We start from the raw sequence: 23,643 nt of genomic DNA on the forward strand, positions 1-23,643 counted from the left end.
GGCCTTTAAAGCCCTAAACGGTTCTGGCCCAACTTATCTATCCGAACGTATCTCAGCCTATCAGCCCACCAGAACCCTAAGATCTTCTGGGGAGACCCTGCTCTCTATCCCGCCGGCTTCACAAATGCGGCTGGCGGGAATGAGAGACAGGGCCTTTTCTGTGGTGGCCCCTCGGCTTTGGAACACCCTCCCCATAGAGGTACGATCAGCCTCCTCGCTGATGGTGTTTCGGAATAGATTGAAGACATGGATGTTTAAACAAGCATTCGGTTAATCCGTTGCAACGAATTTTGATGACTAAAGGATTGGTAATCATGGACGACGAATTTTGGATTGCGATTCCAGTTACGAGATGCATGGGATTATTATTGGTGGCCCAATAATTTGTATTGTATATGTGTTTTATGCTTTTAAACTGAATACTGTTTTTTAAGTGTTGTAAACCGCAATGAGTCGCCGACTTAGGCTGAGATATTAGCGGTATACAAGCGCATAAATAAAATAAAATAAATAAATAAATTTCAGGAAAAACGTGTCTGGATGGGCAGAGGGCGGTGATTCCAGTGGAATTATGACTTTTTATATCATACCCATTTTTAGTTTTGGGGGTTTGAATTGGTATGTTTGGCTTGTTACATCTTACAGAGTACACAGATATATAAATGAAAGCAATAAGATAATTGAATGTAAAGGCGCAAAAGTTACAGACTACATAGTTGGAATCAGATGATGGAAAAGCTTGATTCTCTCTGCACAAAAAAAAAAGGCTAGAAGGTAATTGTGGCACAAATCATGAACTGTTAACATAAAAAATTAGAATAAAGCTAAAGAAGAACTTTTATTTATTTATTTATTTATTTATTTCACTTGTATACCACTTTTCTCACCCCTGCATGGGACTCAAAGCGGTTTCCAACATAATTATGGCAAAATTTAATGCCTCATATATGCAATTATCAATTAAATCATAAAACACGACATCACTTAACATTAAAACATGGAATTGAAAACATAAAAACATAAACATTAAAATCACACAATCCAACAATAATAGTCCAAGCCATTCCAAATTTTCATCATTAAATGAACTCCTATGGCCAGGAAGAATTAGCACTATTAATGTAGTTAACACCTCTGTAGTATGGTTTTTTCCCATTTTATTTCCAGCATTGTTTCTTTAAATTGTTTTTAAATATGGTATATCTTTACAGTATTACTATTATGGCTTGCCACCAAGATAGTTACTTCTCAGGATTCATCCAGGCATCACTTAAAATGCACAAGCTCCTGCATTTTTAAATAGGGCATCCAAATGACGCCACAAGTAAAAATGAATTCCTTCACAACAAAGCAGGAAAACTCTGCTTTGTCCTGAAGTAATTTGCTAGTGGCTTAGATCTAGGTCTTCTTGAAAGACCTGGGTTTAACCCACTATGGCTGCTGTCTGGAATGCCCCCTTGGAAGTTCTGAGACAAGTTCTGCACAGCCCTCTTGCATTTTCTGGGCTGAATCAGCCTGGAATACCTAAGAGGGCTCTAACCCCCTCCCTAAAAACCCCAAAAGGTCTTAAAATAAAATTACTTACTTGGCTACCATTAAACAGCTGTCAGAGCTCTCCTGGCATGTAGAAATTACACACCAGGAAGGGGTGGGGAGGAAAATCTGGCAGCAGTTTAATGGTGGCCAGGTAAGTAATTTTATTTTTTTAAAGTTTTTGGGGGGGGCATAATTTGGGTGTCTCGGTGTTCTCCCAGGAGGTACTGGGAGGACATTTCAACGCTCCCTTCAGAAAGCACAGGTTTTTGGGGTGGGTATGTGAACTAAAGTCTGCCCCGACCTGAGTTCTCCCACTGTGTGGAAGCACCTTTCTCTGCAAAATAGGAAAAATGCTTTTTTTTTCTTTTCTTTTTTTTTTGTAAAATGCTTTAATATGGCTAAATGTTGTACATCACTTCTATATTCTTTGTTTGGAAGCAATTTTGAGATTGGTCATCAAAAAGTGCTCTCGGTTCACTGCACATAATGGGCCATTACTGGACACCGGTTTGATAAGCTTTCCCTCCAATCTCCATTACCCCTCAGGACTTCCAATTTCCATTTGCAATATTTACAACAGCACAATCACAAAAACCATTAGGACTATGAAAAATTGCCTGCCCATAGTTAAAATGGAGATAGAGAGCAAAATGTTGCATCTCTCTTAGCTTATTTTTAAATATTGCTTATTAGATTCAAATAAGGCTCATCACTCCCACATCACCTGAGTTGTAGTTGGGTGAAGCACCAGCACTCTTTGGCAGAGAAGGTTAAAGACTTTGATTCCATTACACTGAGCCTCAGTAGTTAAAGTGGTCTCAAACTACATTAATTCGAAAGTGTTGATGATACACCCTGAGGGGTATCCTGCAAAGATATGGATGCAGCTAAAATTAATTCCACCACTCTTTGCCTTTGTTTTGTATTACATCATGTCTTTTTCAGACTGTAAGCTTGAGAACAGATACCGTTGCTTTTTGTTATTTTTTGTTACTACATCTTTTTTTTCTTCCAAGGGCAGGATATATAATGCTTCAAATAATAAGTTTCAAATTTCAGGAAACAATTGTTGTTTAGGAAGTGTAGTTTCCTGCCTTCTTTTACTTTAGTACAAAGGTTTCAGGAATCAAGTGAACATGCCTGTACGCATGATGTTCATGCATAATCTGGTTATTAAACCAGAATTAGATCATCCAAACTACAGGTCTGTAGTACTTTATGTCTATATTAAGCCTAAACTATATTAACCCTAAATTGCAAATCTTAGGAGCTCACAGAATAGAAATATGGCAGTTGAAATGAAATCACTGTGCTCTATTTGTGAGGTGTGAAAGACATTGGTCAATGTACATATTCCCTCTTGCTGCGGCTCCATATTATGATTTGGACCAAGAAAAATCATAATAGAAAACCAGTAGGCACACCTGCAAGTCATTTTATGGCAGAAAAGCTGGCTTAATAACGCATATGTATAAACTAGGTGTATGGGGCCAGGATGATACAATAGAATCATACTGTATCATATTGTATTATACAGTACACAGTGCTGAATTATGACCGAAGATCCCCTTCAGCCATGGAAACCCTATGAGTCACAACCTTTCATTCTTACAGGAATCATAGAGTTGGAAAAGACCTCATAGGCCATTCAGTCCAACCCCCTTCCATCCAGCCTCTGTTTGAAAGCCTCCAAAGAAGTAGCCTCCACCACACTCCAGGGCAGAGAGTTCCACTGCTGAACAGCTCTCTCAGTTAGGAAGTTCTTCCTCATGTTCAGGTGGAATCTCCTTTCCTGTAGATTGAGGCCATTGTTCTGTGTCCTAGTCTCCTGGGCAGTAGAAAACAAGATTGCCCCCTTCTCCCTATGACTTCCCCTCAAATATTTATACATGAGCATCAGGTGCCCTCTCAGCCTTCTCTTCTGCAGGTTAGACATACCCAGCTATTTAAGCTGCTCCTTATAGGGCTTGTTCTCCAGACCCCTGATCATTTTAGTTGCCTTCTCGGGACACATTCCAGCTTGTGAACATGTCCTTTCAATTGTGACACCCAGAATTGGACACAGTATTCCAAATACCATATTCCAAATATGGTCTGACCAAGGCAGAATAGAGGGGTAGCCTGACTTCCCTGGTTCTAGACACTATACTCCTATTTATGCAGGCCAAAATCCCATTTGCTTTTAAACCTGCTGCATGACTTTGTTGATTCATGATTAACTTTTTGTCCAATGGCAAACTTCCTCTGAACAAATCTTGCAAAGAAAAATCCATGAAAGGTTTACCTTAAGATTGCTGTACGTCAGACATAATTTCAAGATATATCTCAATAACAAAAATAGTAACAGCTAATTCATTGAATAAGTTCGCTAAACTATAGCTTTCAAACTGAGATAATACTAGCCATAGTGTATAAGATTTAGATAGGTGTATGTTGCCCATCACTGGTTTAAAGTTTTGTCAAAACTGTACATTAGAGTTTACCATTCAAGCCAGGAATCATTAGAAACAGACTTGGTTTAGTCTGGCTTATTATCCTGGCTTGTTTATGAAAAATGCCTAATTGTGTGTTTAGAAGTGCTATTAAACTATCAATGCCTGATTTTGTTAACAGCTTGCAAAGCAGGAGTAAACATGCCGTGTGCACAATCACAGGTATAAAGTGGTTTTCTGATGGAGGACTTTTTTATAACTGCTTTTACACATCACCGACAAATCACAAGGCTAGTACTCTATCACATAACTTCTTAAACTGTGGGCTGCAACCTTTGAAATCTTGCCTTCAGCACCTGTATTCATTGTGAGTCTTCTTTTTCAGTACTAACAAAGAATGATCCCACTTAACTTCAAAGCAGTTCTCCAATATGTTTAAAGCAGGCCATGTTTTGGGAGGCTCAGACTTCATTGTCAGCTGTAGTTCAGTCTTGTAAATCGTTTCCTTTGTTTAAACCTTAGAGGGACTTTTCTTTTACTATACCGCTAGGAATTACTGTGTATGTCAGAGTTCATATACAAATATACACTTGATGATGATGATATTTCTATCCTGCCTTTTTCCCAATTCAGGACTCAAAGTTTCTCATGACATTAAAAAAGAAAAAACTTAACACGGAGAAAATACAAGAGTTAAAGCAAAAATAAACAATCAAAATGGGGAATGTTGGAGAAATTACTTTTTGGAACACATCTCCCAGAATCCTCTGGATGGTACAGTTATGCTAGCTGAAAAGATTTAGAATCGCAGAGTTGGAAGAGACCTCATGGGCCATCCAGTCCAACCCCCTGCCAAGAAGCAAGAAAATAGTTTTCAAAGCAATTGATGAATTTTCACCCCAAAAGTAACTTTTTCTAATTCTGGTCAAGCCATAATCTTATCCACATTTTTACAATGTATTTTTCACAGAACTGTACTGGACTATTGATCAGCCAGGAAAACATGCATAGCCCTAGACCACATATACATAGGAGCCTATTTAGGAGATACCTGGACTATCAGTTGCAAAGTTGGTGGGAGGAAGAACTTTTAAATGATCGAAGTCTCCATTATTCTTCTCCAAAATGTGGGAAGTTTCCAAATGCATGGTGCCTCTCCATAATGAGCACTTACTGTGGTAAAACTCAGGACTTAGCTGGATTCCACCTGATTTTAGTCTCAAGCCTCAAGTCTGCAACATGTCTAATCAAAATTAGCAAAATGATGTTATCTTTGCCATCAGGTTCTGATCAATTCTTACATTCACGAGCATAACATCTTGCTAAAGGTTCCAAGAGAACAATGTTGGTGCCAACAAATATCAGCAGTGCTATGTGCCTGCACCTGCCTGCTGTTTTAATGTTTGGTTGTTCGGTTTTTTTAAAAAGACATGACAGATCTTCATAGAAGCAGACCATACTTTTGTTGGCAATATATCAGAGAAAGATACAGTGCAATGGTACCTGAAATTACTCCAAATAAATCAAGTACATGTATGTGTGCACAATCCGTTTCCATTATAGCCCCTAGACAATACATATGCACTGCATTTCTGCAATAGCGTGCTTTGAACTCAAAAAGAATTCCCATCCATTGTTTCTGCTATTTTTCTTGCCAAAATGCCAGAAATGTTTGGGCTATGAAACAATAAAATAAAGAGCCTTAAGTCATAGGCACTTTCTAGACCAATAAATGTGACAGTAGTTGCCATGTTTGTCTGATATCACTCTTATGAGTGGAGTGCCCTGGGTGCACTTTCAGTAGTTAAACATTAAATATTAAGGGTGCATGTGCAAACTATCTTAAATCTTCTATAAATGTTAAATTGTTAAATATTGTAATGGTTGAGCTACTTAGTATCTTTCACTGCTTAAAATATACCTTCCTACTAAGGAAGCCTGAGTGAAGGAAGATAGATGCTTTTGAACTGTGATGTTGGAGAAAAAATTCTGAGAGTGCCTTGGACTGCAAGAATACTCCAGAAAGTAATGCCTGGCTGCTCACTGGAGGGAAGGATATTAGAGGCAAAGAAGTACTTTGGCCACATAATGAGAAGACAGGAAAGTTAATGATGCTGGGGGAAATGGAAGGAAAAAGGAAGAGGGGCCAACCAAGGGCAAGGTGGATGAATAGTATCCTTGAAGTGACTGGCTTGACCTTGAAGGAGCTAGGAGTGGCCATGGCCAACAGGGAGCTCTGGTTTGGGCTCGTCCATGAAGTCACAAAGAGTCAGGAGTGACTGAATGAATAAACTACAAAACTTACTGTTTTAAATTTATATTATTTTAATTGTTTTACATTCGTGGTTGTTAGGCCATCAAACCTGGACATCTGAAAGCAAGAAAAACAATCATAGAACTGGAAGGGCACCACAGAGCACAAGTCTAACTCCTTATTAAATATAGGAACAGTGAGTTGGACCTGATAGAGTTGGAAGAGGTCTCATGGGCTATGATTCTGTCACTACACCTGTTGTACCAGACAAGCTCTTTTAGGTTTTACCAAGCTTCTTTTTTTAAAATACAGTCTGGAATCTTGTTATTCAATGCCGTAAGTTAGACTTATATGCATGTAACCTTTTTGCCTCTCTACATTTACATATCATTCGTACAATAATAAATGCCCAGAAACCCACCATAAAACCTGGTCAGCTATCCTGAGCAACAGAGTTCTGCAACACTGGTGAGAAAGGTGCTGGAGGGTGAAATGACCAATCCCTTCCTACTAATACATGACTTCACAAGACTTTCAGCAGAAGCAAGGATCGAAGTCTTGACACACCAAGACTCTCTAGAAGGAGGGCTTTTGGAGTTGATTTTGAAGTCAAATCAGAACCTTGATCACAATTTTAGTGTAGGCAGGTGAGTAAGCATCCCACAGTACTGCTCTGATTAACTAGTTCCCTTCAATGGCAACATTTTAAAAACCTTAGATTTAGAATTGAAAACACCATTGTGGAATTGTCCTTATCCCGCTGCTATCAACATCATAACATATCTAATAATCACCATATACATTTCCGAAAGGGAAAATAATGGAGATGATGAGGACAATGATACCATACTCCTTCCCTGGGCCGTAGCCAGAAAAAAAATTCGGGGAGGGTTGAAAATTTCAGGGGGGCGGGGGTTGAAAATTTCGGGGGGGGGGTTAGGGTCACACTGAAGCAAAGAGCACAACAGGGGGCAGAGCAGCCTTCAATAGCCTGCAGCTCCGCCCCTGTCAACCACCTCCACCAAATCTAGCCTCCTTAATGAGAACATTCAACACACACACACCCAACTTGGTTGCTTCGCTACATCAGCTATTGCTGCAAGTAATGACAGTGTGAATAAATTTTCAATATTTGCTTGAGATAGTGCTTGCAGTTCTGGAGGGATTCTTAATTTTTTGCGTCTCATAGACTTAGCATGGGGATTTGGTTAACCAGTTAAAATTCATGAGTAAACCAGGTTTTTTTAACCTGAAAATTTGGGGGGGGGTTGAACCCCTAACACCCACCCACCCCCACCCCCCACCCGACAACAGGCCTGCTCCTTCCAACTCTTTGGAAGGACAATGATACCATACTCCTTCCAACTCCTTCCAATTCATGAACAACAACTGGGCATTCAGACAATAAAACCAATAGGGTAGTCATAGTTCTCAAACTAGCTTTACTGAATTTAATCTGATATAGAATGCTGTCAATGCAGCAATCATAGTTTTACGAAGGAGAGTAAGACAGAGGAAAGAGGATGGATACAAATTAGTAAAGCGAATGGAAGGAGAAAGAGGAAGCAAAAGGAGAGAAGGAAGGTATGGGTGGATCAGGGACGAAAATGTGTAACAAGTATCTTTAACTCCATTCGTTGAATTTGAAAACTGACTTTGAACCAGAAATGCTAAAAGAAAGAGGTGGTCCAATTTTTCTGACATTTGTCTACGTGGGAGCTTTTTGTTGTCTGAAGATATTTACTGTCTGCTTGTTTTGCTGGCTTTGGAGCTAAAGCAAACAAGAAGATAGTCAAATCTTCTGCTTCACTCCAAGGTCAGTGGGAAGGAAAAGAAATGAGCCAGGAGCAGATATGAGGTGATCCTCAAATCACGTTTGGCAGTAGTTAGCATTGCTGATGTTTACTCAGAGACAAAAAGAGAGATCAGATGTAGGGACCAACCCATGGAGAATGGCTCCCCAAATTCTCTTCTTCTTTCTGTGCATTGCTCCTTTTCTCTTAAATAAAAAGGAAATTCCTTCTCTTCTCTTTCATGCTTTCTTTCCCTCTCAGCCATTAATTTTTACTCCTGAACAACATTAGAAAAGGGAAAAAAAGCCAGCCAGTTGCACTATTATTACTTTCAGCAGCCCTAGCCACAAATTCAGAGCACATATACATCCCCATTGTTCACAGCTTTCTCCTCTGTTTGGCCTTATTGTTACTGATTTCAGAAACTATATAGATGGGATGGGAGGAGAAGACAAACTCCTAGAGAATCTACTACAACTTGGGTTTTGATTCAGCATCACACTGACACTTAAGGGTAATCCTAAACACTACTTGCTGAGGGCTATAAATGAACTCATCACACACTGTCTGGCTCTTCAGCATCTTGATCAGCAGTGACTTAGACTTCCCTTCAAAGTTTGAATTTTTTGCTAACTTGTAACATTGGTTTCAAGGACTAGAAATTGGTACTGATTGACAAATGAGTCATATTTCACTCTGCAATTCCATTGTCTGTCAGTCTTAGATATGACAAATTGGCTAAATACTGAAAGAAAGAGGAAGGCATGGACAGATATCTAACTGAACCTCTTAAATGCATTCCTAGAAAAGACTGATACTTGTAGGGGTTTTTAAAAAATTAAAGCCTGGAATATGGGTCAAATGATATTTAAAATGGGCATTAGGTGGCATGCCAGATGGAATGGCGACCCTATTTACATTGGTTTTATCTGTACACTGCCATGATAAAGGGAGATACAATAATTTTACTATGAATGTAAATATTGTACTGTAGACATACAAATTCATGTAAATTCACTGAATGGTTTTAACACAACACAGATTATTTCTAAAGATATATCAACATTCATAATATGTTCTGGAATAATATTAAATATTATACATGAAACTCTTCTAGTTAGCTGTCTACCACAATAAACTAAAAAAAGATTAGAGTTCTCTTTTGCTATGGTCATTGCAATTATTAAATATATATTCGGTCTTTCCATATGTAATGCTTGGGGAGCCTATATGGAGTTCAGTTACATTTCTTAAAGACATCTGGACAGTTACCATGCTGCACATTACTACATTATCTATAAAAGGCAAAATATATACATTAATTGTTGCCCAGCTCTTGATTTCACAACAGTTCCAAGAATATTCATTTCAGACTATCGGATTGAGCAATGCCTAAATAAAAGAGGATTCTGTAATAAATCTCTAAACACCTGCCGTATATTAATTTGTTTCAAATTTCTATTGATTGTAATGGCTCACTTCATGACAGTCTTTAAAATGTTTGTACATCATCATACAACTCTAAACCTTTCATCATACATCATTCACTGGTAGATGCGGTAAATCAAAACACACTTCATTAAACAGTTCGGAGTTACTGTGTCAGAATAGAGGCCTTTGTTATGTGATTGCCTGTAAATCATAATGACTTATTTTTTAAAAAGAAATCAAGGATAACTCTGTGTTGTCAAAGGCTTTCATGGCCGGAATCACTTGATTGTTTCGAATTTTCCAGGTTGTATGGCCATGCTCCAGAGTAATTCTCTCCTGACATTTCACCCACATCTATGGCAGGCATCCTCAGAGGTTGTGAGGTATGTTGGAAACTAGGCAAGTGAGGTTTATATATCTGTAGTATATATGTGTGTGTGTGTGTGTGTGTGTATATATATATATATATATATATATATATATATATATATATATATATTATAATATAGCCAGTTAACATCTCCCAACAAAGGATTCTCCCAGGCAGGAAGCAGCCAGGCTTTGAAGCTGCAAGGCCATTCAATGCTAATCAAGGTGGCCAATTGCAACATTCACACTTGCTTCAAGAAGACAAGAGTTCTTTCTCCCACCATGGACATTCCACAGATATATAAACCCCACTTGCCCAGTTTCCAACAGACCTCACAATCTCTGAGGATGCCTGCCACAGATGTGGGTGAAACATTAGGAGAGAATGCTTCAGGAACATGGCTAAACTGTTAATTGTTTAATTGCTGTTTTGTATGCATGTATATTTGACATAGGCATCGAATTGTGCCTTCTTTGTAAGCCGCCCTGAGTCCCCCCTCGGGGGTGAGAAGGGCGGGATAGAAGTAATCGAAATAAATAAATGAATGAATAAATAAATAAACAGCCCAGAAAACTCACAGCTACCCAAAGATAACTGTGCTGGTCTAAAAGGAAAAGATTCCCCAATCATCAACGTAGAAACCAATATATGAACAAAAAATTGTCATTGAGTTCTGTCATTTCAAACTGAACTCAATGGATCTGTTTGCAATTGAAGTTTCTACTAAACTGAAGCAAAGAATTTAAAGTGTAGTCTTATACATGTTTAATCAGAAGTGAATTCAAGTGGTTTCTAGAGTGCACTCTTAAGCGTACACTTTCAGCTGAAATCTTACTTTCACTTAGAATCAGGTTCCATGGAAAGGAATAATTGACTTCAAAGGGCCCTTCCACACAGCCCTATATATCAAGGCAGAAAATCCCACAATATCTGCTTTGAACTGGGTTATCTGAGTCCACACTCAGATAATGTGGGATTTCCTGCCTTGATTTTCTGGGATATAGGGCTTTGTATAAGAGCCCTGTGGAACATACCATACAACCCTCACAATAAGCATTTTTACAATGATTTCACCATGAGCAGCCATTCCCGCAGACTACAAGAGGAAGATAATAACAAGACTATTTCCCTTGAAAACTTCTTCAAACTGCATTATATGGCTGTGTAGATGGGGCCTAAGTCAACAATGAGAAAACTTGTCCAAAAGTTGTGTTTTATTGCAGAAAACAGCATTTTCTGCAGACGAAAAAATCTTTCTGGGCATATAGCATATTCTATGCAGAAAATGTTGTTATAAATGCTATTTTCTGTGCAAAAAAGTGCATTTGCAACAAAACAAATAAAGTGTAAATGCTTTGTAGTAGGAATAAAACTGCTAATATTACTTGTTGCTTTCATTGAGGGCCCTTCCACACATCCATATAATCCAGAATATCAAGGCAGATAATCCACAATATCTGTTTGAACTGTGTTGAGTCCACACTGCCATATAATCCAGTTCAATGTGGATTTTATACAGCTGTGTGGAAGGAGCCTAAGAATGAAAGCAAAGAATTGTCCACATATATTTGCCTCATGCTGCAGCAGTATCTGTATTTATAGGCCATAGGAGATCAACTTCAGTTCCAGGCAACATGGAAATATCACTGCAGACGATGCACCAAAGATGCAGAAGCATTTCTACAGAGAGTCAAAGGTCCGTATATGGAGAGAGCTCAGTGCCATGAGTTGGAGTGCAGCTAATATCAAGGCTGTTGCAAATAATACACAATTCTGTTCAGCAGCACTGAGATAAATAGAGAGTTGGTCTCAAACACTATGATTATATGGCCATTCCCATTACAGTGAGCCCCACTGAAGCCAGTGAATTGCACCACAGGATTGTAACATAATACCTATTATGGATAAATATATTCTAGGTAAATCCACAGGATTTATTTCAATTTGTTGTTAAGTTACAAAACACATTTACTTTTTTGCAAGGGCTTGGTCAAAACAGTAGAGCAAGTAACATGTTTGTTCTAAGTGAAAAAGAAAAGAACAATATTTTTTCTTTCAATTAATCATCTCCATATGCAAGCATTAATGTACAAAATTAAATATAGTTTGACTTGTGGGTGTAGACTGGCAGCTCACTACAAAGATAGATTGTGCTCTAGCAGAACATAATCTTGTGCTTAGATTCTGGTGGTTACATTGGAAACCATTGACACCTAATACGGTTTCAAAAGTGGAAAAACAAACAGCCCACTTATAAGTCTACCTGACTTGAATAAGTGCACTTAACATTAACTTCTGCTTCTTCGTGACGTCTTTCTAATTAAGCCACATGGAAAGCAATCACTGAGAAGTCCCTCAAGGATTTCAACAACTTCCACCCTACCATCAGCCTGAACCTGGAATCATCCACACAACAAGTTCACTTTCTTGGCACCACTGTGCAACTACACAATGAACTTCTAAGTACCTCATTCTATCAGTCCTATCAATTGTTACACATACTGACATTCCTCCAGTTTCCACACAGAATACATTCCCAAATCCATTGTTTACAGCCAAGCCCTTTGATACAACTACATCTGCTCAGGGGTTCACAGAGCAGAGTCTCAAAACTCTTGGATTTGCAATAGGCATCACACGAAGTACAGTACCCATATAAGGGTATTTATGCCATTAAAGCCCAAGCAAAAATAAAAGCCAGATTGTTTTTTAAATGATGTCTTTTATGATTCTCTCCTTCCTTAATCATCTATACTTTACAAATGTGCCTCCTCTAGCATCATTTGTTTTCATTATCAGTTAAATTGAAGGAAAAATTCAATATGTTTTTTTTATCTTGAAGCTCAGAAAGCAAATTTTGTGAGAGAAAATCTAGCATTTTCAATGCAACTGACACTTATTCGATTCCACAAATAAAGGAGAGATGAATTAACATCTACCAAACACAAATTCTTTCTGAGTGGAAAAAGAAAAACATGCCTGTTCCCCCAAAGACTCTAGATCAGTGATTCTCAACCTCTGGGTCCCCAGGTGTTTTCAACTACAATTCCCAGAAATCAAGGTCAGTTTACCAGCTGTTAGGATTTCTGGGAGTTGAAGGCCAAAACATCTGGGGACCCATTGATTGAGAGCACTGCTCTAGATCCTACCTGGTTGTGGAAGCAAAACAGGGTCAGCCCTAGTTAGCAGGCCTGTAGCGAGGGGGTGGTTTTAGGGGTTCAAACCCCCCCCCGAAATGTTTCAGATTTTTTTAAAAAAACTAGTTTACACATGAATTTTAACTGGTTAACCAAATCCCCATGCTAAGTCTATGAGATGCAAAAAATTAAGAGTCCCTCCAGAGCTGTAAGCACTATCTCAAGCAAATATTGACAATTTATTCACACTGTCATTACTTGCAGCAATAGCGATGTAGTGAAGCAACCAAGTGGGGTGTGTGTGTGTGTGTTGAATGCTCTCATTAAGGAGGCCAGACTTGGTGGAGGTGGTTGACCGGGGTGGAGCTGCAGGCTCTGCCCCCTGCTGTGCGCTTTGCTTTAGCATGAGCTAGGAGGCAGGTTTCAACCCCCCCCCCCCCAAATTTTCAACCCTCCCCGAAATTCCCCCCCCCGAAATTTTCAAACCCCCCCCCGAAATTGTCAACCCTCCCCGAAATTTTCAACCCCCCCCCCCCCCCGAAATTGTCAACCCTCCCCGAAATTTTTTTCTGGCTACGGCCCTGCTAGTTAGTATAGGAAGCCACCATGAATACCAGGTGCTATAGGCTATACTTCATAGGAAGGAGCTGGTAAAAAGGTAAAAGTAAAGGTTTCCCTTTGACATTAAGTCTAGTCATGTCCGACTCTGAGGTGTGGTGCTCATCTCCATTTCTAAGCCAAAGAGCTGGCATTGTCCATAGACACCTCCATGGTCATGTGGCCAGCATGACTGCATGGCGCACCATTACCTTCTCACCAGAGTGGTACCTATTGATCTAGTTACATTTGCATGTTTTAGAACTGCTAGGTTGGCAGAAGCTGGGGCTGACAGCAGAAGCTCACGCCGCTCTCCAGATTTGAACCTGCAACCTTTCAGTCAACAAGCTCAGCAGCTTGACGGTTTAACCCACTGCACCATCAGGGGCGCACTTCATAGAAAAAAGCTGGTAAAAAGGAAAAAGTGAAGGTTTCACCTTGACATTGAGTCTAGTTGTGTCCGGCTTTGGGGGTGGTACTTATCTCCATTTCTAAGCTGAACAGCCGGTGTTGTCCGGAGATACATCCTAGATCATGTGGCCAGCATGACTACATGGAGCGCCGTTACCGTCCCCCCAAAGCAGTACCTATTGATCTACTCACATGTGCATGTTTTTGAACTGCTAGATTGGCAAAAGATGGCTCTAACAGCAGGAGCTCACCCTGCCCCATGGATTCAAACCACCAACCTACTGATCAGCAAGTACAGCAGCTCAGCGGTTTAACCCACTGCACCACCACAACCCCATAGGAAGTTAGGAAAACCTGAGGTTACCGGAAGTTTACAGACAACTTGAAGTTATATTATTGTTGCTTGTGTGTTTCTTCAAGTTACTGCTGACTTATGGTGGCCCTAAAACAAAGTTATCATAGGACTGTTTTAACAAGATTGGATGACGGGTTGGAGGATGTTGCCTTGCCTTCCTCTGAGGCTGAGAGAAGGTGACTTATACAAGATCTCCCAATGGGTTTTCATGGCCAAGCCCAGATTCAAACCCTTCTCGTTAGAACTGTGGAACAATGCTCAAATCACTACTTTTGACAAGACACAGGCACACAATAATGGAGTGATAACAAGCTCACCAAAGCTGACACTTGCCTCAACTGCTTTAAAAAGAGTGTGTCTGACCACTTAGTGTTTAGGTATATAAAATAGGTATCAAACCCTAATATTTACTTTATTGTAATATGCTGTTGGGCTTGGCCTCATGTAAGCCGCCCCGAGTCCCCATTGGGGAGATGGTGGCGGGGTATTAAATAAAGATTATTATTATGATTATTTACTGATAATAAATCAGCATCTACAAGTCTTGCTAAACAGGTAGGTTTTCCTTTTTGTGGAGTACAACAGAAGCATTTTCTGCAGAGCCCACTGGAAATATTGCATGTTGTTGCCAACATATTTATGCAATTCATGTATGTAGTTCAGATTACATAGTTCAGAAACTTTTCCCTGTTGCCAATTTTTTTTTGCACCCCCAACACTGAGTTGAGGGGACTCCATTTAGGGTTGGAACCCACAATTTAAGAAGCAGTGCTCTAAGCAGTTCTATCTTTTTTTTTATCTTTCCCATGTTTTCCCAACATTTTTTTACATTTTTTTCCTAGCAGAGAAAATCTGTCAGGTTGAAAAACATAATATCTACACATTGACTTTAAACAGCAAGAACCTGTCGTCTGGAAGCAGCTCTGGAGGAATCTATTTCATCCATACTGCCTCTTTACACTGTTTTGCAACACATATCATTCCTATTTGGATAATCTAACTTGTCTTCATTTTGAAAGCTTATTGATTCAGAGGTGATAATTGCTGATTAAAACCTAATTTATCAACTGAGCTCTTATATTCAATTTGTAAAAGTAAGCCCATCCGTAAATATAGAACTCCCCTGCTTCAGCTTCATGACACCAAATGAAAAATACATTTAAACACTTCTGTTGACTATCATATCTCCAGATTCTGTCTCCAAAAGATAAAACCAGTGCTAATTGCTACTTTGCTTCTGGATCCAGCCCTAATGTTGATATCTGTACAGTGCCTAAACTCTTCAGCTCTTTACATTCAAACATAATTAGAGTGACCAATGTCACCACTTACATTTTAATGCATGTGACTAAGTAAACAGTTGGAAAACTGGACCTGTAATTTTCAAATACGTTAGGGCTATGTTGATAGTCTAATTAAAACTTGTGATTTGTACCCACTGAAATCTAATTTGTTTGATTTAACAGTAGAAGATATGTAGATTAGTCTCCAAACTTGTTTGTTTTTTTGTCTGACTGAGTCTATTGTTCTCTTGTCTATTGTTCTCTCCAGGATTGAAAAGGGCTCAGAATGACCCAGTCAACCCAAATCTAAGCAATCAAACTGAATTCTTGAAGATTCAAACATTCCAACTATATCATAAAATTTCACTCTGAGCTGTCAAAAATGTTCTGCTCATTTTGATTCATTCCAGAGGATGTATTTTTCAATTGAAGTACACATAATTAATGGTATATGAAAATATGCATTGGGGAATAACTGATCCACAAATACTGACTATTTACCTAAATGTTTAAGCCACAGGTCTTATTTAAGTGGCAAGCTGGAAAAGCCGTACATCAGTGTTTCTCAACCTGGGGGTCTGGACCCCTGGAGGCAGGGGGAGGTCGCAAGGGAGTGTCAGAGGGATTGCTAAAGTCCATCAGAAAGCACAGTATCTTCTGTTGGTCATGGGGGTCCTATGGGGGAAGTTTGGCCTGATTCTGTCATTGGTGGGGTTCAGAATGCTCTTTGATTGTAGGTGAACTATAAATCCCAACAACTACATCTCCCAAATGTCAAGGTCTATTTTCCCCAAACTCCACTAGTGTTCACATTTAGGCATATTAAGTATCCGTGCCAAGTTTTGTCCAGATCCGTCTTTGTTTGAGTCCACGATGCTGTTTGGATGTAGGTGAACTACAACTCCAAAACTCAATGCCCACCAAACTTTTCCAGTATTTTCTGTTGGTCATGGGAGTTCTGTGTTGCAGGAAAGGTTTAATTCCATCATTGGTGGAGTTCAGAATGTAACTATAAATCCCAGCAACTACAACTCCCAAATGACAAAATCAATCCTCTCAACCCCACCAGGATTCAAATTTGGGTGTATCGGGTATTTGTGCCAAATTTAGTCAAGTGACTGAAAATATGCCCTGCATATCAGATATTTACATAACAATTCATAACAATAGCAATGAAAATAATTTTATGGTTAGGGGTCACCACAACATGACTGGCCGTGGCATTAGGAAGGTTGAGAAACACTGCCATAGATGATGAACCTTTTGCAATGTACACAGACATGAAATTTGTTACACCTTCACTCATCTTGTCCTGTTCCATTGTACTGAATTTTTGCTCTTCCACATTGAACAACATAATCCTTGTTAATATTAGATCGGTTTACAATGGAGGCAAACACTGGTATTACATGCTCCACACTGGTTCTAACTCTGGGCCCTTCCACACAGCCATATAACCCAGAACATCAAGGCAGAAAATCCCACAATATCTGCTTTGAACTGGGTTATCTGGATCCATACTGCAATATATCCCAGTTCAAAGCAGATAATGTGGGATTTTATTCAGCTGTGCGGAAGGGTTCTGTGAAGTAGCTGAGAAGACATCTTAAGCCTCAAACACAGGGCTCTCTTTCAATGGACCTTAAATCTATTTTATAAAGGCTCAGCCTAAGAAAAAGTGTGTGTGTTTAGACAAAAAGCCTAAAATTGAGTTAAAATGAACTCTCGGTATACCCAGATCTCTGCAAGACCACAGCAGGTATTTTTTAATAGCTGGTGCACTCTTATTCCAAGCAAGAATGACCTTCCTACAAGCATCAGCTAAACAGAGCAATACATCACAAAGCACCAACGTAAGAAAAACATTTCCGAGGGCTCCAAAACCTAGCTGAGCAGTAGAAACTGTCTATTAGTGGCAAAAAGATCAGGTGCACTGAAGCCCGTTCTTCACACATGATGACCATCTAATTCCTTATTTCACGTCCAGGTGTTACAAGGAAGACAATAACACAGGACAGGAGCTCCCGGTGGTGCAATGGATTAAACCCTTGTGCTGGCAGGACTGCTGACCGGAAGATCAGCAGTTTGAATCCAGGGAGCAGGGTGAGCTCCCATCTGTCAGCTCCAGCTTCTCATGCAGGGACATAAGAGAAGCCTCCCACAGGATGGTAAAACATCAGGTGTCCCCTAGGCAACATCCTTGCAGGTAGCCAATCCTCTCACACCAGAAGCAACTTGCAGCTCCTCAAGTTGCTCCTGACACGAAAAAACGAGGACAGAAGTGACTGGGTTTAAGAGCTCTAGGCTGCATCTTCACTGGAGAATTAATGCAGTTTAACTGTGATGGCTCAATGTTTTGGACTTGTCGAAGTTGTAGTTTGGTAAGGCACCAGCACTCCTTGGCAGAGAAGGCTACAGCTCCCCTGATTCTTTAGGATTGAGCCATGGCAGCTAAAGGATCCAACTGTATTAATTATATTGCAGGCATGGGCAAACTCAGGCCCTCCAGGTATTTTGGACTTTCAACTTCCACAATTCCTAACAGCCTCGGGCCCTTTCCTTTTTCCCCTCTGCCACTAGGGGGAAAAGGAAAGGGCCCGAGGCTGTTAGGAATTGTGGAAGTTGAAGTCCAAAATACCTGGAGGGCCCAAGTTTGCCCATGCCAGTCTATAGTGTAGATCTACCTCTGTTCTTAAAAGGGCTTCCAGGTGACAAGCTTTGGGGATGGAAGGCTTGCAAACGCACTCCTGGCTCCATCCTCTCTTAGTGGGAAAGATCTGGTGCCTTCTCTGATAAACTGCAGATTCCTTAGATCCCATAGAATCGAGCCATGGCAGTGAAAGTGGCCTCAGTATGCCCTCATCCTAAATACATCCCTGGAAAGGTGAAGAGCTCCAGTTCCAAGCAGGTGTGTGGCCCAAGACTGCAGAAGGGAAGCAGCATGTCTCTTCCACAGCCATGGAATCAGGGGAGCTGTAGTTTCTCTACCAAAGAGAAAACCCCAAGATCCCATAGATAGCATGGGAGCCTGGGCAGAGAAAGCGGCAGCACACTTGGCATTTCTTCTGTACCATGTAGAACAGTGTTTCTCAACCTGAGGGTCGTGACCCCTGGGGGGGTCACGAGGGGGTGTCAAAGGGGTCACCAAAGACCATCAGGGGAAAAAAGTCTTTTCTATTGGTCATGGGGGTTATGTGTGGGAAGTTTGGCCCAATTCTCTTATTGGTGGGGTTCAGAATTCTCTTTGATTGTAGGTGAACTATAAACCCAGCAACTACAACTCCCAAATGTCAATGTCAATTTTCCCCAAAGGCCACCAGTGTTCACATTGGGCAAATTGAGTATTCATGCCAAGTTTGATCCAGATCCATCATAGTTAGAGTCCACAGCACTCTCTGGATGTAGGTGAACAACAACTCCAAAACTCAAGTCAATGCCCACCAAACCCTTCATGGTCATGGGATATCTGTGTGTCAAGATTGGTTCAATGTCGTCATTAGTGGAATTCAGAATGCTCCTTGATTGTAGGTGAACTATAAATCCCAGCAACTACAACTCCTAAATGACAAAATCAACCCCTCCCCCTAACCCCACCAGTATTCAAATTTGGGAATATCGGGTATTTGTGCCCAATTTGGTTCAGTGAATGAAAATACATCCTGCATATCAGATATTTACATTACGATTCATAACAGTAGCAAAATTACAGTTATGAAGTAGCAATGAAAAATATGTTATGGTTGGGGGTCACCACAACATGAGGAACTATATTAAGGAAGGTTGAGAACCACTGGTATAGATCAAGTATGGGTAAACCCAAGCCCAGGAGGCCGAATGCGGCTCCTTAGGCTCTTTTCTCAGACCCTCCTCTCTCACAACTTCCTTCCCTTCCTTTCTTGCTTGCCTCTCTCTTTCTCCTTCCATCCTTTCTTCTCTTCCACCCATCGGTCCTTCCCTCTTTCCTACCTCCTTCTCTCTCCTCCTTTCTCCTTCCTTCCTTCCTTCCTTCCTTCCTTCCTTCCTTCCTTCCTTCCTTCTTTCCTTCTATTTTCTCTTTCTTCCCTCCTTCCCTCCATCCACTGTCTTCCACCATTCCTTCCACCCTTTCCTTCCTTCCTTCCTGGGGGATGTTTAGTGGGAGAAGAGACAGTTGAGAGGGAACATGAGAACCCTGTTTCCAGATTTTAAAGAGTGTCCCATTGAGGAGGAAGAGGGCAAAACTGACTTGCTGCTGCTCTAGAGACCAGGGCACAAGGGAGCAATGAGTTCAAATGGCAGGGAAAGAGATTTGACTGAAAAGATTAGGAAGAACTTATTGAGAGGAAGAACAGTTGGAGAGTGGCGTGGGCTACCTCAGATTGTGATGGAGTCTCCTTTTCGGGAGCCTTTTCTCAGAGTGTGTCTATCAGGAGTGCTTTGATTGTGGCTTCTTGCATGGCAGGGGGTTGAACTAGATGGCCCTTGAGGGTCTCTTCCAGATCTAGAATTCTACTGTACATCAGGAGTAGGTAACATGGGGTCTCATGGATAGACCTTTTCTCTCCCGTCCACCATCTAATCCTGGCCAGCCCTCACGTCCACCATCTCATCCTGGCCAACCATCATCTCAGACCAACCCTTTTGGGTTCCAAATGTTTCTCTCGTCTTTCCTTCACTTTCTGCATCCAAAAGAGGAGAGGAGAGGAAAGGGAGGACCTTTGGGAGAACTGCCTCCATCCTGGCCGGGCCACCCCTCTCCTGCCATGCGCCCCCCAAATTAGAAAGTTTGCCCATGCCTGGTATAGATGAGAAGGAAAGGAAAACAAAAGTCCCAAGCTCTTGCCATGAGCGATTTCCGTGTCAGGAGCAACTTGAGAAACTGCAAGTAATTTATGGTGAGAGAATTGGTCATCTGCAAGGACACTGCCCAGGGGATGTCTGGATGTTTTTGATATTTTATCATCCTTATGGGAGGCTTCTCTCATGTCCCCGCATGGAGAGCTGGAGCTAACAGAGGGAGCCCATCCGCGCTCTCCCCAGCCAAGAGCAATTTCCATGCCATGAGAGACTTGACAAACTGCAAGTCACATCAGGTGTGAGAGAACTGGCCGTCTGCATGGATGTTGCCGAGGGGACGTCCAGATGTTTTTGATGTTTTACCATCCTTCTGGGAGGCTTCTCTCATCTCCCCGCATGATGAGCTGGAGCTGACAGAGGGAGCTCATCCACGCTCACCCCAACCAAGAGCAATTTCCGTGCCATGAGAGACTTGACAAACTGCAAGTCACATCAGGTGTGAGAGAACTGGCCGTCTGCATGGATGTTGCCGAGGGGACGTCCAGATGTTTTTGATGTTTTACCATCCTTCTGGGAGGCTTCTCTCATCTCCCCGCATGGAGAGCTGGAGCTGACAGAGGGAGCTCATCCACGCTCACCCCAACCAAGAGCAATTTTTGTGCCAGGAGCAACTTGAGAAACTGCAAGTCGCCTCTGGCGTGAAAGAATTAGCTGTCTGCAAGAATGTTGCCCAGGGGGCGCCTGGATGTTTTGATATTCCACCATCCTTGTGGGAGGCTTCTCTCATGTCCCCGCATGGGGAGCTGGAGCTGACAGAGGGAGCTCAACCCACTCTCCCTGGATTCGAACCTGCTACCTGTTGGTCTTCAGTCCTTCCGGCCCAAGGGTTTAACCCAGTGGTTGTCAAGCTGTGGGTCCCCAGGTGTTTTGACCTACAACTCCCAGAAATCTCAGCCAGTTTACCACCTGTTGGGATTACTGGGAGTTGAAGGCCAAAACATCTGGGGACCCACAGGTTGAGAACCACTGGTTTAACCCATTGTGCAACGGGGAGGGAACGGGACTTTTGCCCTGTGTTACTGTGTCCCTTGTACACCTGGACGTGAAATAAGGAGTTACGATGGTCATCATGTGTGAAGAACCAGCTTCAGTGCCCATGCCTGGTGTAGATGCTGCCTCTTCAGGAAGGAAGGGAAGAGGCGGGTCCCAAGGTCTCGCCAAGAGCGGGAGTCATAGAAGCTTACAATTGGAGGAGACTTTGAGGGGCATCCAGCCCAACCCAACCCGAGCCCTCCCTGCAGATGGCCATGGCGAGATCTATGGAAGGGACGGGGGTGGGGGGGGTTATACCTGCTTGTCCATGGCGGAGGGGGCGGGGGCCCTCTCGCAGGTGCAGCCTTCCAGCAGGTAGAGCCCGGCGGGCCGGGTGCTGCTCTCGGCCTCGAAGTAGAAGAGCAGGTTCTGGTGGAGCGCGAACCACTTCTCGTGCCAGCGGCTGGCCGTCTCGGCCGTCTTCTTGCTGAGGAAGCCCCGGCGGGAGCCCTCCTTGCGGGCCACCAGCGCCAGGTACAAGGCGTGGCCCTCGTTGCACCGCACGCTCTTCTGCATGGTCCCCCGCCACCTGCCCTCTCCCAGGGACACCCCCCCCCCCTTCACACACAGAGGAGCCTCTGCTGCCTACTGCCTTCCTCCCCGGGCTGTGCGGCTCCTCTGCCTATCCCAGCCGCCTAATCAGCATCGCCGCAGCCCTCCTTCGCGCGCCGACAAGCGAGGAAAAGTTGTGCCAGGCGCGCCTTTGCCCACCGCTCTCGGTCTCTCTCTGTGTGTGTGTGTGTGTGTCTCGGACCCCTTTCTCCTTTCCTCCTCCTCCTCCTCGTCTTCCTCCCTCGGAGGGAGCCAGAAGGGGAAATATCACGTGGGAGATCAGCTGTAATCGGCTTTGAGACCAATTTAAAGAGCAAAGTCGCCGCCGCCGAGGCTGCCAGAGCAGAGCGCACTCCCGCCTCCCCCCTCCCTTTAAAGAGAGAGAGAAAAAGAGAGAGAGAGAAGAGAGAGAGAGAGAGCGCTCCCGCCTCCCTCCAAAGAGAGAGAAAGAGAGAGGTGGAGGGGGGGAGAGAGAGCGCACTCCCGCCTCCCTCCCTCCCTTTAAAGAGAGAGGAAAAGAGAGGGGGGAGAGAAAGAGAGAGAGAGAGGAGAGAGCGCTCTCCCGCCTCCCTCACTTTAAAGAGAGAGAGGAAAAGAGGGGGGGTGGAGAAAGAGAGAGAGAGAGCGCACTCCCGCCTCACCCTCCCCTTTAAAGAGAGAGAGAGAAAAGAGAGAGGGCAGTGGAGAAAGAGAGAGGGGAGACAGCGCACTCCCGCCTCCCTCCCTTTAAAGAGAGAGAAAAAGAGAGAGGATGGAGAAAGAGGGAGGGAGAGAGAGGAGAGAGCGCACTCCCGCCTCCCTCCCACCCACCAAAGGAGAGAGAGAGAGAGAGAGAAAGGAGAGAGAGCGAGGGAGAAAGAGAGAGGGAGACAGAGAGAGAGAGGAGAGAGCACACTTACGCTTCCTTCCCTCCCTTTAAAGAGAGAGAGAGAGAAAGAGAGAGAGAGAGAGGAGAGAGCGCACTCCCGCCTCGCTCCCTCCCTTCAAAAGAGAGAGGGAGGGAAAGGGAGAAAGAGGGGAGGGAGAGAGAGCGTGCAGTCCCTCCTCCCTCCCTCTTTTCAAAGGAGAGAGCGCGAGAGAGGGAGAGGGAGAAAAAAAGAGAGAGAAGGAGAAAGAAAGGGGAGAAAGAGAGAGAGAGAGGAGGGAGCGCACATACGTCTCCCCCTCCCTTCAAAGAGAGAGAGAGAGAGAGAAAGACGGAGGGGGGGAGAGAGAAGAGAGCGCACTCCTGCCCCTGTCAGAGAAGGACTCCTGACCCTCCATTCCTACCTCTTTATTATTATTATTATTATTATTATTATTATTATTATTTTATGGGATATATAGGAGCCCACCAATGCGCAATGGGTTTAAACTCTTGTGCCGGCAGGACTGCTGACCTACAGGTCAGCGGTTTCAATCCGAAAGAGCGGGTTGAGCTCTCTCTGTCAACACTAGTTCCCCATGCGCAGGCATGAGAGAAGCTGTTGGAAAAAGACCGCAAGCACCATCCAGTCGAGCCCCGATCTGCCTTGTAGGATCACACCATCAAAGCATTCCTGGCAGAGGATATTGGGAAATCTCCACAGGTTTTTGGAAGAACGATCCTTTTGGACATAAATAAAGAACAAAAGGAGAACTCCAG

At 42.6% G+C, this 23,643-nt stretch overlaps 1 protein-coding gene across 2 annotated transcripts in view; it reads right to left on the minus strand.

The window, feature by feature from the left end:
* RASGRF2 (Ras protein specific guanine nucleotide releasing factor 2) overlaps positions 1-22,020 on the minus strand; it is a 140,939-nt gene extending 118,919 nt beyond the window's left edge. For both annotated transcript variants that reach the window (XM_060761720.2, XM_060761719.2), the window contains exon 1: positions 21,726-22,020. In XM_060761720.2, coding sequence (XP_060617703.2) covers positions 21,726-21,983 — 258 coding nt within the window. In that variant the 5' untranslated portion in view covers positions 21,984-22,020. The remainder of the gene's footprint in view (positions 1-21,725) is intronic.
* Positions 22,021-23,643: the final 1,623 nt, after the last annotated feature.

Source organism: Anolis sagrei, chromosome 2 (genome assembly GCF_037176765.1).
Source record: "Anolis sagrei isolate rAnoSag1 chromosome 2, rAnoSag1.mat, whole genome shotgun sequence".
NCBI lineage: Eukaryota > Metazoa > Chordata > Lepidosauria > Squamata > Dactyloidae > Anolis > Anolis sagrei.